This window comes from Chlorocebus sabaeus, chromosome 29 (assembly GCF_047675955.1).
Source record: "Chlorocebus sabaeus isolate Y175 chromosome 29, mChlSab1.0.hap1, whole genome shotgun sequence".
In the NCBI taxonomy this organism is placed as follows: Eukaryota; Metazoa; Chordata; class Mammalia; order Primates; family Cercopithecidae; genus Chlorocebus; species Chlorocebus sabaeus.
Window position 1 is genome coordinate 11,938,721 of NC_132932.1, and position 13,650 is coordinate 11,952,370.

Sequence of the window (13,650 nt, forward strand, 5' to 3'; positions counted from 1 at the left end):
TAATGCTCACTCCCAGCCTAACACATCCTAAAATTAAGGAGAGGAAGAGGTCCAGAAAATCAAAAAGAAGGCAGCATTGGCAGATGGAAAATGAAAACAGGATTAGGATCTTTGCCAAATAAGGTTTGTAGAAAGATAAGATCAAAAATTAGGGAGAAAAAAGTTTGAAAGTTTAAGCCTTATGAGTAATGCTGTATGGCTTCCCTGGGCTGTGTCTTCTATAATTAAAGAGAATAAAGGATCATGGTTCAAAACATGAAGGAAAAAAAAAAGATAAGAGAAAGGCAAGTGGGAGAGGGTTAATGGAGAAACCGTTTTCTTCCTGATTAATGCCAACTGGCGAATTTTTATCTTAAACAACACGTTAAGGTGTTTTCCTAATAGGCACAGTTCCACAGGGTTTCCCCAGGTGGGTTTCTTTCGGACAAATGAAGCATGAAGTGCTGTTGATTGATCCCATTTCAGCAGCACTGCCAGGAAAGGCTGTACCCATCTGCTATAAATTGCATGTTTTCCGCCTCTTAACAGCCAATGTTCTGGGGATGTTGAAAACCTCAAACACATTTAAATACAGAAGCAAACACCAAAAAAGGGGACTGAGGTGCTAAGCCATTTATTTGCCTTAACACTGACAACTCTGGGTTTGCCTGGACCACACCTGCTCTGTTTATGTATGCAGGTGGGTGAAGTAGGTGGGGTGGAGTAAAGTGCGGTATGGTATTCCCAGGCATCATTTTTATTTTTTACATTCTCCTGTACCCTCCATAATTATAGAATAAGATGAATATTCAAGACTTCAGAAAAGGATGGAAGCCCTGCTCCCCAGAATGAACAATAAAGATAGATTCTTTTCCTAAGCCGTCAATGGACTTTGTACATTGCAGTTAATTACAAATAGGTAAACTTACATACTATATAAAGCGATGGCAATTTTGAGCCATATGGCTATGTGGACGAAAACTTCCACTTTAAGAAATGTGAGAGAAAGGTTGCAATCATGTTTCCAAATAAATATGACATTAAAAGACTCTACTAGATTTTATTACAAGATTTTAAAATATTTTACATATCAATATGTGTCCATATAATTAATTTAGGTGGGCATTTATTTCCTATTTATTTCCTATTTATCAAAAGTGACCCCAATTACAAGAGGGAGTGGCCATTAGAGTTTTTGCATGTAATAAATTCATCAAATATTTCTATAGGAGACAGATTACAAAAAATTTATTTTTAAATAATCCTTTGATTTGAAGCAAAACAATTTTTCTGTATCAATAGGGAAGCTTTTAAAGTTAAATTGCATTACTATCTATGAAAAAATACATTATTAAATATTTTTATTTCATAAGCATGATGTAAGTGGGAAATCAGATTTGCTTGGAAAGAAAGAAATGTCAAGTGCTTTAGACCATTTATTTCTAGAAACATAGGTCCCCACATATTCTTAACCAATATTGCAGTAGTATTTCTATTTAGGAATAGTTTGGCGGCCGGGCACGGTGGCGCAAGCCTATAATCCCAGCACTTTGGGAGGCCGAGACGGGCGGATTACGAGGTCAGGAGATCGAGACCATCCTGGCTAACACGGTGAAACCCTGTCTCTACTAAAAAATACAAAAAACTAGCCGGGCGTGATGGCGGGCGCCTGTAGTCCCAGCTACTCGGGAGGCTGAGGCAGGAGAATGGCATAAACCCGGGAGGCGGAGCTTGCAGTGAGCTGAGATCCCGCCACTGCACTCCAACCTGGGCAAGAGAGCCAGACTCCATCTCAAAAAAAAAAAAAAAAAGAAAAGAAAAGGAATAGTTTGCTAAGCATTATTTTACACTGTTACACACACTTTCATTTAATAAAGCTCTTTCTTATGGAAAGGTAAATAATCCAAATTTGTAGAAATTTTCTCTGCTAATCACACTATTACAAATTAACAATAGCCTATTGATGGCACATTCTTTTTAATACCATTAATAATGGCAATTTAGTTTTGTCCTTTAAACGTTTGCCTTCTTTGTTGGGATGGTGGTTTTGTTGGTTCTTTGAGCAGCCAAAATTTATTTAGATACAAGTGCTCTGACAGCTAATAATGTCTGAGGGTCAAAAATAATATATAAGTAAGCTCTAATAAAATTTTTCTTGGATAATTCAAAATGAACCTGATATTAATTCTAGAGTAATCTAATAACGCTCTGAGCAGCATTACCATAATTGGAATAACTGAAAATTTTCCTAGTGACTGTTTAAGTGCTCAACTTATTGGAACAGAGCAGTTTATCAATTTTAAGTAAAAGCTGAACCACATACCAGATGAAATGCAAAGTAAATATTGGGTTTCTTCTCAAAATTACACATTTTCACAAGCTTTTTCACTCATTTCTGTCTACTGCGAATGTTTTACACTTATGTTATTATTAAAAAATAGTCCCTTCACTAGAATGAACACTTTCATGAAAAACAGCCATTTCTAGTTTAGATTATTAGAGTCCTATAAGCAACAGGTTGAAGCCGGGCGCGGTGGCTCAAGCCTGTAATCCCAGCACCTTGGGAGGCCGAGACGGGCGGATCACAAGGTCAGGAGATCAAGACCATCCTGGCTAACATGGTGAAACCCCGTCTCTACTAAAAAATACAAAAAAAAAACTAGCCGGGCGTGGTGGCGGCGCCTGTAGTCCCAGCTACTCGGGAGGCTGAGGCAGGAGAATGGCGTGAACCCGGGAGGCGGAGCTTGCAGTGAGCCGAGATCTGGCCACTGCACTCCAGCCCCGGCGACAGAGCAAGACTCCGTCTCAAAAAAAAAAAAAAAAAAAAAAAAAAAACCGGTTGAAGATTTAGGCATCAGCTTAATGGATTCTACATTCTTTGATAACTAACGAGTGAATCCAGCCAAATATTTACTTGTACTTTCTCAGTGACTAGAAGAAACAAGCTAAACTGATATATTAGCATCATGATATTAGCATCATGTCAATCAAAATTAAAACTTAGTCTTTCTGGACATGGGTTATGACCCAGCCTCTTAGAGGTCCCACATGCTGGTATATTAAGAATTAATTCAAAGCTACCATAGTAGCCCCCCTTTAACAATGACTTTTATAAACATTCTGCAACTCTTCTACCTACCTCGTGTCCCCATTTATTTCCACATTCTAGGAGGAGGAGGAAAGATGGGAGACAGAAAAAATGTATTTCATACAAAACCTTCCTCGGGCCTCATAGTTAACTTATTTCAACTCCAGCTTACACTGCTCCAGTTTTGTCATAAAGTTTGAAGGAGAACCAGAAGCTCTGGACATTAGCCAGAGACTGAGAGAATTATTTTCATTAACCCCAACCTAGTAAGAGGTTACTGTATTATCAGAAAAGCAGCAGAATTTTTTTTTAACAAAAATACTTTTTTCCCTTCAAATTGCAAATACTGTTAACCATAATACTCATCCAACCTTCCAAAAGAGAAATATCAAATGACCAAAATGGATTTTTGCACTTTTTCTTAAGTTCAAAGACTAAAGTCTTCAAGATGTAAACATTCTATAATACATTCATCAAAGATATCTGCAATACAAAAAACCTCCAAAGAAGAAACTAGGCTTCTTCTTTTTCATTATTGTACTGGATTCTTCTCTGAAAAAAATACTAAATAATTTGGTTGGGCTCTTATGTCTTTCTAGTCACTGCTGAAGAACAGTAAATCTTGCTCTTTTCTGTCCTCTCTTTGGCTACATCTTATTGGCAGGGTACAGGATTAGCCTTTCCCTGTTATGGGCAGGTATGAGGAGCTAATAACTATTTTTGGTTTGTGGGCTATAAGTTTTGTGTATCAACTACTAAAATCAGCCCTTGTACCATAAAAGCAGTAATAGACAATGTAAACAAAGTTTTTTCCAAAAAAATCTTTATTTACAAAAACAGGCAGCCATATGGATTTCACCTATAAGCCCTGGTTTGCTGACCCCTGAACTACTGAAATACTTGTAATTTAGTGGTGGTGAATTACACGTCTTTTTTTTTTTTTTATGTACATTTTTTTAACTCACGACAGCCCAAGAAACTCTGGTCACAATATCCAATGATCTGTTAGTTAATAAAAATGGATAAAGCAATAAAACCTATAAAAATTGCTCCCTTCTGTCTGATAGAAACAACATGGAAAATACACACTCAGGGCATCTATATAAGGAATTCAATTAATGAGCATGAACCAGTTAGGTCTGCTCCAGTGGCATCACATATGACTTCACACACAAGGGGACTAAATGTCTTTGGACAGTCATTCAGAAGGTGCAACACACCGGGCCCTTAGGTAACCAGGAAATTTTTATTCCAACGTCAGCTTTTTAAAAATGTAATCAATAAGAGCTCCATTGCAACAAGATTTACATTATGGAAATCAAAATAGCCAAGTCGCTGCTGTGTTAGTGTCTAAGAAGGACCACCCATTGTTCATCTGCAAGAGATGGAATCCAATGGCTTTGTGCCTTCACCCCTGCCCTCTTCTCTAGCCTTATCATGTGACACCATCGATCTTTCCACTCCATCAAGGTTCTCAGAGGGAATGTGCTCTCTCCCCTCTCTAGGCCTTTGCCTATGTTATGCTGTCTTCCTGGAAAGCTCTTCTTTCTGTCTCCTTGTTAACTACCACTATTCCTACAAGTCTCAGCTTAGACCACTGTTCTTCAAGGAAGCCTCCTCTTTCATTCTAAGCCCAAATTGGCATCCATGATGCCAGGACCTGCAGTCCTCATTCCACCTACTGCCACTGCCTGCTTACTTGTAGTAGCCCAAGGACAGCAGCCTTTTCTGTATCATTGTCTACTGAATCCTCAAGTATTCTGCCTTCTGCCCAACATACGATGTGCTCTGGATTTGAATAAATTGAATGCACGAAAGAATGAATGTCAGCACTGTCACAAAACTCACGAAGTCAAAAACTCCAAATTACAGTGTTTTTTTGTGAAATAACTAAATCTTCTGCAGCCTCTGTTTCTTCCCCTATGTAGGAAAGGAAATGAAATAAATGTATTTACTAGGTGCCTCTCAGATTTAAAATGCCGTTGTTCTACTCACCTGAAGAAAAGAGACTAAATTACTTTTTTTTTTCGCTTTCCTACAATAGGCATATATTAAAGCCACCCTCTCTAACCCACAGGCAGTTAATGTGCTGATTTAGCATTGTTTCTGACCTCCCGTTCTTGTCTTTCTCCATTAATCCCACAGCATTTTAATGTTTTAATTCAACACATAATTTTACCATATCAGTCAGACAAATCTGCTCAAGTTTTACTTGCCATGATAGCTTTTAACCTCTTATTCATTACCATAATTCTATGTTTTATATTACAGACTGGTCAGCTTTTAACTTAAAGGCAAGGGGCAGAAAAGAGTGCTAGAGTTTTAAAAGCTGTAAATCTCAGCGGCTAAGGAAGCCAGGGAACAGGAGGAAAATGGTGAATGTGTCAAGCCTGGCTGTAAAAGCAGATCAACGACATGGGGTGCAATTTGTCCAGAGAAATACTCCAGCCCAGATTTTTCACTGCCTCAGAGCCACTAATAAACTGGTAGAATGTCAGAGCCGCTTATCCAGCACCATCTGGGACTAAGGAGGGACTCTGAGGCAGGCTAGTCCGAACGGGCTTGTGGGTTCCCATTCTCAACCTTTCCAAACTAAATTAAGTCTAGAAAATTCTATAATGAGTTAATCTGTAGAATCCCCTTGAAATATAAAATATACTTTAAGAAATTGGTATGATTACTTTGAAATGGCTCAAAATGGAATAATCTATATTACTCTATATTCATACTCTTGACATTTTGTTTAAAAGTTGGAGCCAGTTAAACTCAGCTTTATGTCTTACTCTCCCCTAAAAGCTCACTGTTTCTAAGATCAGATGCTTTATTGCTGGTTTTGCCCATGAACAAACACTGGAGTTGGCAGGCAACACAGTTTCAGGGGATGATGGCTCTTACCCGAGCACCTTCCTCTCACCAACCCCAGTGTTTTTAGGAGTTACTTGTGGCTCAGGCGGAACCTGAAGGTAGGTGGATTATGGAAAAAGGGGAAGTCAGCAAGTTCCACATGACTCAGGAGAGCCTGGAGGAGGGGCCTAATGGGCAGGTCCACGTTGTAACCATCACCAAGCTAACAACCTACCCATGCCATTGTGATTTCTCTACACATAAACAACCACTACCCCAGCCTTGTCATACATGGTTACAAAACTTCAGTATTGTTCAGGCTGACCTACACTGCCCAACCCTTCCATCAATGGATGTCCCTCCTACCATGTCCTTGATGATGGTCACTGCTCACTTTTACCAAAAAATATCAAAAAATTCTATGCTGTTTTGGAGGAAAAAAAATACATTGAATTTTACTAGTCATACTTTATTTTCTTAAATTGCATAATTTGAGTTGCCAAGGTGTAAGGACCTACAGTTTACATGCAGAAAAATCTCAAAATTAATAAGAAGTAATACCTACCATCAGAGTGCGCAAGGGAATAAACAATGTCAAGTAGATGTTGTTACTGTTAGCCATGATGACCCTGCCAGTTGGCCAGTGAGCCCATTATATAGATACAGAGCCAGACTCCACAGGGAATCCACCATCCAAGTCCCACAGTGAGCAGACAAAGTGATGATCAGCAAGCTCAGGATGTGTGACCCCAGAGCTAATGTTCCTTCCCTCCCACTGAACTGCCTACACAGCTTCCCTGAAGAGAATTTTCCCAGAGTCCATCTAGATTTTCAGTTGTAATGTTCAATTATGAATATCAAGGTTTTATCCAAAAACAAAGCATGAGACAGGCTGTGGAGAGGAGACAGTTAAGATACATTTGCACAGCAGGGAGCCTCCTGATGCAAAAAGGTTTTTCCCAACAGTTGGAAAATAAAATAGCTGGGTCTTAGAATGAAGATCACAAAGAAAAGCAAATATGTTAAAACAAAACAAAACAAAAAAAACCTTGAAATATTTAAACAATAGCCAGGAAGAAGGAACCATAAGTAGCACGTCAGTGATGTACATATGCTAGCACAATCTTTCAGTCTGAGAAGCAGTCGATATTTTATCATAGATTTCCCCCACCTGCAAGTTCGCTGCAGGGTAAAGCAGTAGCACTAGCTCCCAAGAGATACTTTTGTTATCTTTTGTACTACAGGAGAGGAAAAAGGAAAAGGATACCAAAAAAAAAAAAAAAAATTATTTAAAATTCATGAAGAGGAAGAACAGAATGACCACCAAGACAGGTATATGTCTCAGTTACAAACAGGAAATAGCTAAAATAATAAATGAACACCCAAATGACAAAACATGGATTACAAGGGACATCTTAAATTACTTTTATTGTCTCTGTGAGCAACCCAACACTCATTTGGAAAAGCATTTCCTATTATGTGAAGGAAGCATGACAGTACAATGACTTGTGAAATGCAGCGGCATTATTCTTTGCACCTACTAAAACAACATGCTGGCCATTCATCACAGAAGGACCCTGTTCCCGCTGTTCAGATAACACTTTGGGACACAGAGTTCTCTACATTTATGTAAGTGATCTTTGCTCTTTGGGCTAGCACAAAATTTCAAACGCTACTACCATCCGTATTGGCAGGGTCCTGGTATATCAGAGCAGTGACAACATCAGAAATACTGAGAAGTACCTGAGCCTGAGCTATCTCAGTTACCCTGTGTGAGTGGAGAAGAGAGAGACAAGGTCACAGAAGTCATCTGACAGGCCATGTCTGTAAAAGACTGGACCACAGGAAGTGGGTTTGCTCCTAAATGCAAACCTGGCTGGGAGATGGCCATGGAAGAAATGATTGCATTCTAAAAGACAAGCATAGAATTGGGGATGTGCAGATGGTGCAAAGTAATGCAACCAGAGATGTGGAGGGTGAGGTCAGAAGTCTTAAGTGGGGGCAGTGCTGGTCCTCTAGGGGTGTTTGCATACATGTTATGGAACAAAGGGGTGCTGGGTGTGCATGTGTGTGCATACATATGCTTGTATGTTTTTCACACAATAATCAAGGGAAGTTACTGGTATCAGGTGAGAGCCAGGTTTGCTAAACATACTGCAACATGCCAGACAGTCCCATGCAACAGGGTACCCATATTGAGACACTGGAGCAACATTCCGCAGGTACTGAACCCCTCACACATCTATCCCAGGATTCTGAGGTGGAATGAGCCAATGACAACAAGCAGTCAGACACTGTGCTAAGCATTTGACTGAGAAAAAGCCCTGCACAGGTATTGGGTTAGCTGGGTCTGAACCTGTTTATGCCTCTAAACACCTTACTGATGAAAAAAACATTTCACCTCCTTGGGCCTCCGCATTTCCTTGTTTATAAAATGAAGGGGTTTTTACTACATAAATGGTTTTCAATCTTTAGTTTTCAGCAAGAAAACCCTTTCTTCAAATGGAATCCCAATATAGAGCACAGGCAAAAGCTGAGATGCTCTGGCCACAGAGGAGAGATGCAAGGAGGCCCTCCCATTCCTCAAGGGATGACCCTAAGGCATCTCCCTGAACCCAAGATCCAGCTTCGAGAAAGACACACCATAGTGGTTGGGATCCCTTTCAAGATCTGTGTTCTAAATTTAAGATCTGCATACAAATAATATGTATACAGAATGAACACAAGGCAAGTGATTTGATGGAGAAAACTACTTGGTCTTTGAAAACACAAAATCCTGACTCTGGAGCTCATGACTAAGTCCAAGGCCAAGTAATGTGTAAACTTCTGAAGCTGCATTTCATCATTCATAGAATTAGCATGATACCAGTAACTCAAAGGGCTTTTCTGAAGCTCAAAGATGATCTGTGCTTCTGCCAGCATCCCTTTTTTGCTTACTGTATGCTGGTTACAGCACCTACGCTGCTTCATTTCATTCTATTTTTCACTACAACCCTAGGAAGAAGCAATAATATTGATATTATTGTTCATTACACATGTGAGGATCTCAATTGAGAGGGTCCAAAAGTAAAGAAATAAAATAAAATAGATTTGGCCTCAAACTCCATTCCTTGGTGTGCTATAAAGTACATCAAGGACAGTGAAATGCTTCCATCATGGGAACACCTAGCCTTAGATCTTTACTAAATTATATAACATTTCACTAGGTAGCAAAACTAAAATTATAGGGTATATCGGACATTTATATAAAATGTTTTGAATAGTCTGAGATAGCAGGTTAACTTTCTTTAGATAATTCCTTACACACATTATTTTAATCAATACTGAATGACATTTCCCAATTAAACAAACAAAAATGAAAAGCAATCTTCCCCCCAGTTAGGACTGGCCATCCAGCTCACTGCTGGCACTCTGGGGTGAGGGATGCAAGGTAGTGCCCTCAGCCCTAACACATAGAGATCACCTCTCAGAACCAGCCCCATGCAGAAACATGCTCCCGCCACTGGAAAGCAGAGGGGACTCACGTGCCCAGACGCTCCTCATGCTTTTTGCTGTCCTTTCCCCACACTTCAATGTCCAAAATGCCCATCCTGTCAGAGAAGTAGTGAAAGTCAAACTGTTCCTGCCACTGCGGATTTGCACTCTTACACAGTGTCTAGAAAACATGCAGTTATAATATTTATTTTCTTAAAATGTCATTCATTGCTACAGAAGCTACACATTAATTTCATCATTAAACTGCAGGGAGTCAAGATGATGGACCTCACCCCTTATAAAGGAAAACTTCCCTTTTTAGAATGAACAAAAGGGACTTGGTGGGTTCAAGAACTGGCAAAACATTACTACTCTCTTAGCTGCCCCCCAGATCCAATAATTTATCCACCAAGTTACAAAGAATACTGTTACCTCACAAGAAACCATAAATTATATATACACACACATACACAGTGGACATATATCAAAACAGACACCTTCCAATTGTGTCTGTTATAGGAGATCATACCAATTGCTCAATTGAATGCAAGTAACAGTTTTGTTGGCATATCCATTCTATGCTAGCTTACCAACTATACACATTAACAGTTTGGGGTCTTAATTAACATCTGTCAGATGCATTAAATGAGAAACCCATGATTTATATATTGCCACCTATTTTTAAATCCAAAGTTAGTGAATCCAGTCACTAGGATTGGAGGAAGACTAGGAAATTCCACTGCAGCCAAACCTAAAAATTCACAAGAGTGACATGAAAACTCCACAAGTGTTTCTGTGTTCTTCAAAAGTGATTCAAACTGCTTCTATGTTTGGTTCATTGGCAGGATTTTCGTTTTTGTTTCCTTTACATAGAGATTAAATTTGTGAATACAAAGTAAGCAAGAATGTTGGTCCCAGAGTATTAGGCTCTAGGGGTGCAGTGTCATGTATTAAATCCCGGTACCAACTATTCTTGCATAAGAAAAACATAGAGAACTCAGACCTCGGCTGTAGCCAATGTCATGTAAAATTATTTCAGTTGTTTTTCACATCAGGCTTAATATACTGGATCACAAAATTTAGAAACCAGAGAGAAAGAGAAAAAAAAAGGAAAACCCGGTTAGACCACAAATTAAATGCAGTGTTCCCCAAGGGTGAATGTAGCAGATACTGAACTAATTCTACACTTCACCTTAGTCCAAAGGGCTAAGTGTGCTTAGTGATGAATAATTTTTCCATAAATCCTTAGCCCGACCCTGGCAAGCTAAAGGAATCTTAGTAGAGAGATATGGTTATTCTGGATACCCTCACTGTGCGGCAAAGCCTGAAATTACCTGGTTAAAATGGTTAAAATAATTATCTGCATACTTCCGTCTTAACGCGCCCTCAACTTTCACATTTTTTATAAACTATTCTTCAACATGAGCCTCAATTCTCTACTTTGTGCTAGAGTAAATGACATCTAATATTTGATTCTGTACTGAAAACTGTGCAGTGCGCACAACCTCTTGCCTCCCTAAATCATTTTCCAACTTGTCTGTATCTGCTATGTCCTCGATGCTAGAAATATCCTCGGTTATATTTTCAAAAGTGTCCACTGAATGTTTTTCCTATGTGACTGTTGGCAAGTGATGTAACTTTCAAGTACCCCAGAGCTCCTTCAATCCATAAAACATAGGAAATATTCCTGTCTGACAGTTAAGTAAAGCTAATTAATTATCATGGTTTAGGGACTATAGTTTTTGAAATAAAATCCACACCAAATTACTAAGATTAAAAATTAAATGGAATTTGGATCAGCAGAATAAGATGAATTATTTTTAAAGACAGTTTAAAATGCCATTGTGGTTGTTTAAAATAAATCATTTTTCATACTTTGTATATTTTATTATTTCTAATCACAGCAAAAAAACAGCTGCACTAGATACTATTTTTGGTGTGAAGACTAGCAAGCAAGAGAAAGCAAATATTTTTAATTATCTCACATATTTTAACCCAAATATCATGTATTATGCTATTCTATTTTTGTAGCATTTTGAAAACTTTTACTTATCCTTTTCCCGCATTTTATGAAACATAGTTTTCTTATTTTCAAAATGAAAATAAGTCACACATTTAAATCTATGATTTAATAAGCTTTCTCTAGCGCTGAGTTACTAAATTAAAATAAACTATACTAAGCAATGAATACAACACCCACATTAATTGACTGCATCTATACAATTATTTTGTTTTCTGCTCCTTAATATAGTTAGGAGGGCTAAACATAAATCACTTCTACTTTAGTAAAATTTAAAGTGGGAAACAATTTTTAATTTTTTTTATTTTAAATATATTGTTCTCCTTATGGAAAGATAGAACTTACCTTACTTTTATACCTCTGATGTCCCAGTTTTAACTGGACAAACATCTCTGTCATGCTTCCTCCTGAGACATTCTTCCCTTCCAACAAAGTTATACTTATAATCCCATTCCAGAGTTGGTTCTTTTTCAAGGACTCAGAGAGCCGTAGGTTGCGTATCAAAGAGGACTAAAGCAAAAAATAAAGATGACATGTAAACTTGCTTCTAATTCCTAAGAGTGACTTTGCTGGTCATAGGAATTCCAACTTTCAATATCTGATTACAAAAAAAAAAATTCCTCCCTGCCTGGTGAAAAGTGTTATTTTTCATTGGTTTTGCAAACCTGCTGTCACAGTTATGTGACTTCCTTCTCAAGCTTTGGAGTTGTAATAATATAGTGAAGGATGAGTATATGCAACACTTTGATTTGGCACTGGCCTGTACTCCCACCCAGATGCGCTCTTTGGAGGGACTCCTTCAACTGGGCCTTTAGCTATTTTAATAGTGTGAGAGGAAGAAAGGCATTCTGGGAAACAGATATTATACAAGAACAAGGCATTGCTTTTCAAGGAAGCAAAATATCTCTGGGCATTCAGAAATAATGACTTTGAATTTATCTTTCACATTTGAATCTGTCTCCGCTTCTCTTTATTCCTTGGGGTACTGCCAAAAGCCCCATACCACGTAAGATTCACTACTCCAAATAGAGCCTTCAGTGGCCTAGCTGGCCAAATGAGCTTTGCAGACCTGGGGTGGGGGTAGGAGGGAAGGGAGTATATAAAGTACATCTCACTGCACCTGGGACCCAGGAGGGGTTCAATAACTTAACTCTTATTACCTTTGCTAAATTATATTACAACCACTCATACATACCTTAGAGAAAAAAGGCAAATATCCTGTTATAAGTTGTAAATAGAGTAGTCACACTTCATTTTTTAATTTCCACTATGTAAATGTTCAAACATACACAAAGGTAAAGGGAAAAGTATAATAAATCTCCATGTACTTAATCACCAGATTCACTGTCTTGCAAATGTTATTTTACCTATGCCTTCATTCTTTTCCAGTTGAAATATCTTAAAGTAAAATCCACATTTGTTTTTACGTAACAATCCCGCTATGATCACACTCAATGGCGTTAACCATAAGTTGTCTAGCATGTTAAATACACAGTGCATATTCACATTTCCCTGATGGTCTCAACCATGCCTTTTTATGGCTAGTTTGTCTGAATTGGGATCCCCACATGATCCACACGCTGCATTTAGTTAGCAGAGTTCATTTACGTTGTCCGTTCAATAAGTGAAATAACACAAGCATAGGCTTCTTTATTGAAGGAGAAATAAATGGGCTGAAGAATGTAAATGGTGCTGAGCATCATCGTCGAGCAATGAATTTCTAACACTATATATTCATTCCTGTCGTCACTCGCTATATCTTCCAGATCATTTAGACACCAATTTGCTCGGACGTCAGTTAGTCACAATTTATCACAACAAATGGTATGTCAGTACCATAGTCATTATAGACCAGCTTACCTCATCGAACCCAGGCCACTGCAAGACTCTTAATAAATGACGCAACAATGCCACACTAGGTATTTTGACCATTTATGACAACTTTAAACAAAATACATTTAAGAAAACACATATTCCCAAACTTCATATCTGTATTAGTTCATTTTCATGCCGCTATAAAAAAACTGCCTGGTCGATAATTTATAAAGGAAAGAGGTTTAATTGACTCAGTGCAGCGTGGCTAGGGAGGCCTCAGGAAACTTAATCACAGTGGTAGGTGAAGGGGAAGCAAGGCACCTTCTTCACAAGGTGGCAGGAAGGAGAAGTACCAAGTGAAGTGGAAAGAGTCGCTTATAAAGCCATCAGATCTCATGAGAACTCACTATCATGAGAACAGCATTGGGAA

The 13,650-nt window shown here is 38.5% G+C and overlaps 1 protein-coding gene across 6 annotated transcripts in view; it reads right to left on the reverse strand.

Moving 5' to 3' along the window:
* Nucleotides 1-13,650, reverse strand: part of MCTP2 (multiple C2 and transmembrane domain containing 2) — a 257,893-nt gene that overhangs the window by 119,753 nt on the left and 124,490 nt on the right. For 5 of the 6 annotated variants that reach the window (XM_007990508.3, XM_007990506.3, XM_007990502.3 and 2 more), the window contains 2 exons: nucleotides 11,751-11,915; nucleotides 9,436-9,566 (listed from right to left, as the gene is read on the reverse strand). In XM_007990508.3, coding sequence (XP_007988699.1) covers nucleotides 9,436-9,566; nucleotides 11,751-11,915 — 296 coding nt within the window. The remainder of the gene's footprint in view (nucleotides 1-9,435; nucleotides 9,567-11,750; nucleotides 11,916-13,650) is intronic. The other variant, XM_007990511.3, reaches the window with a different exon arrangement.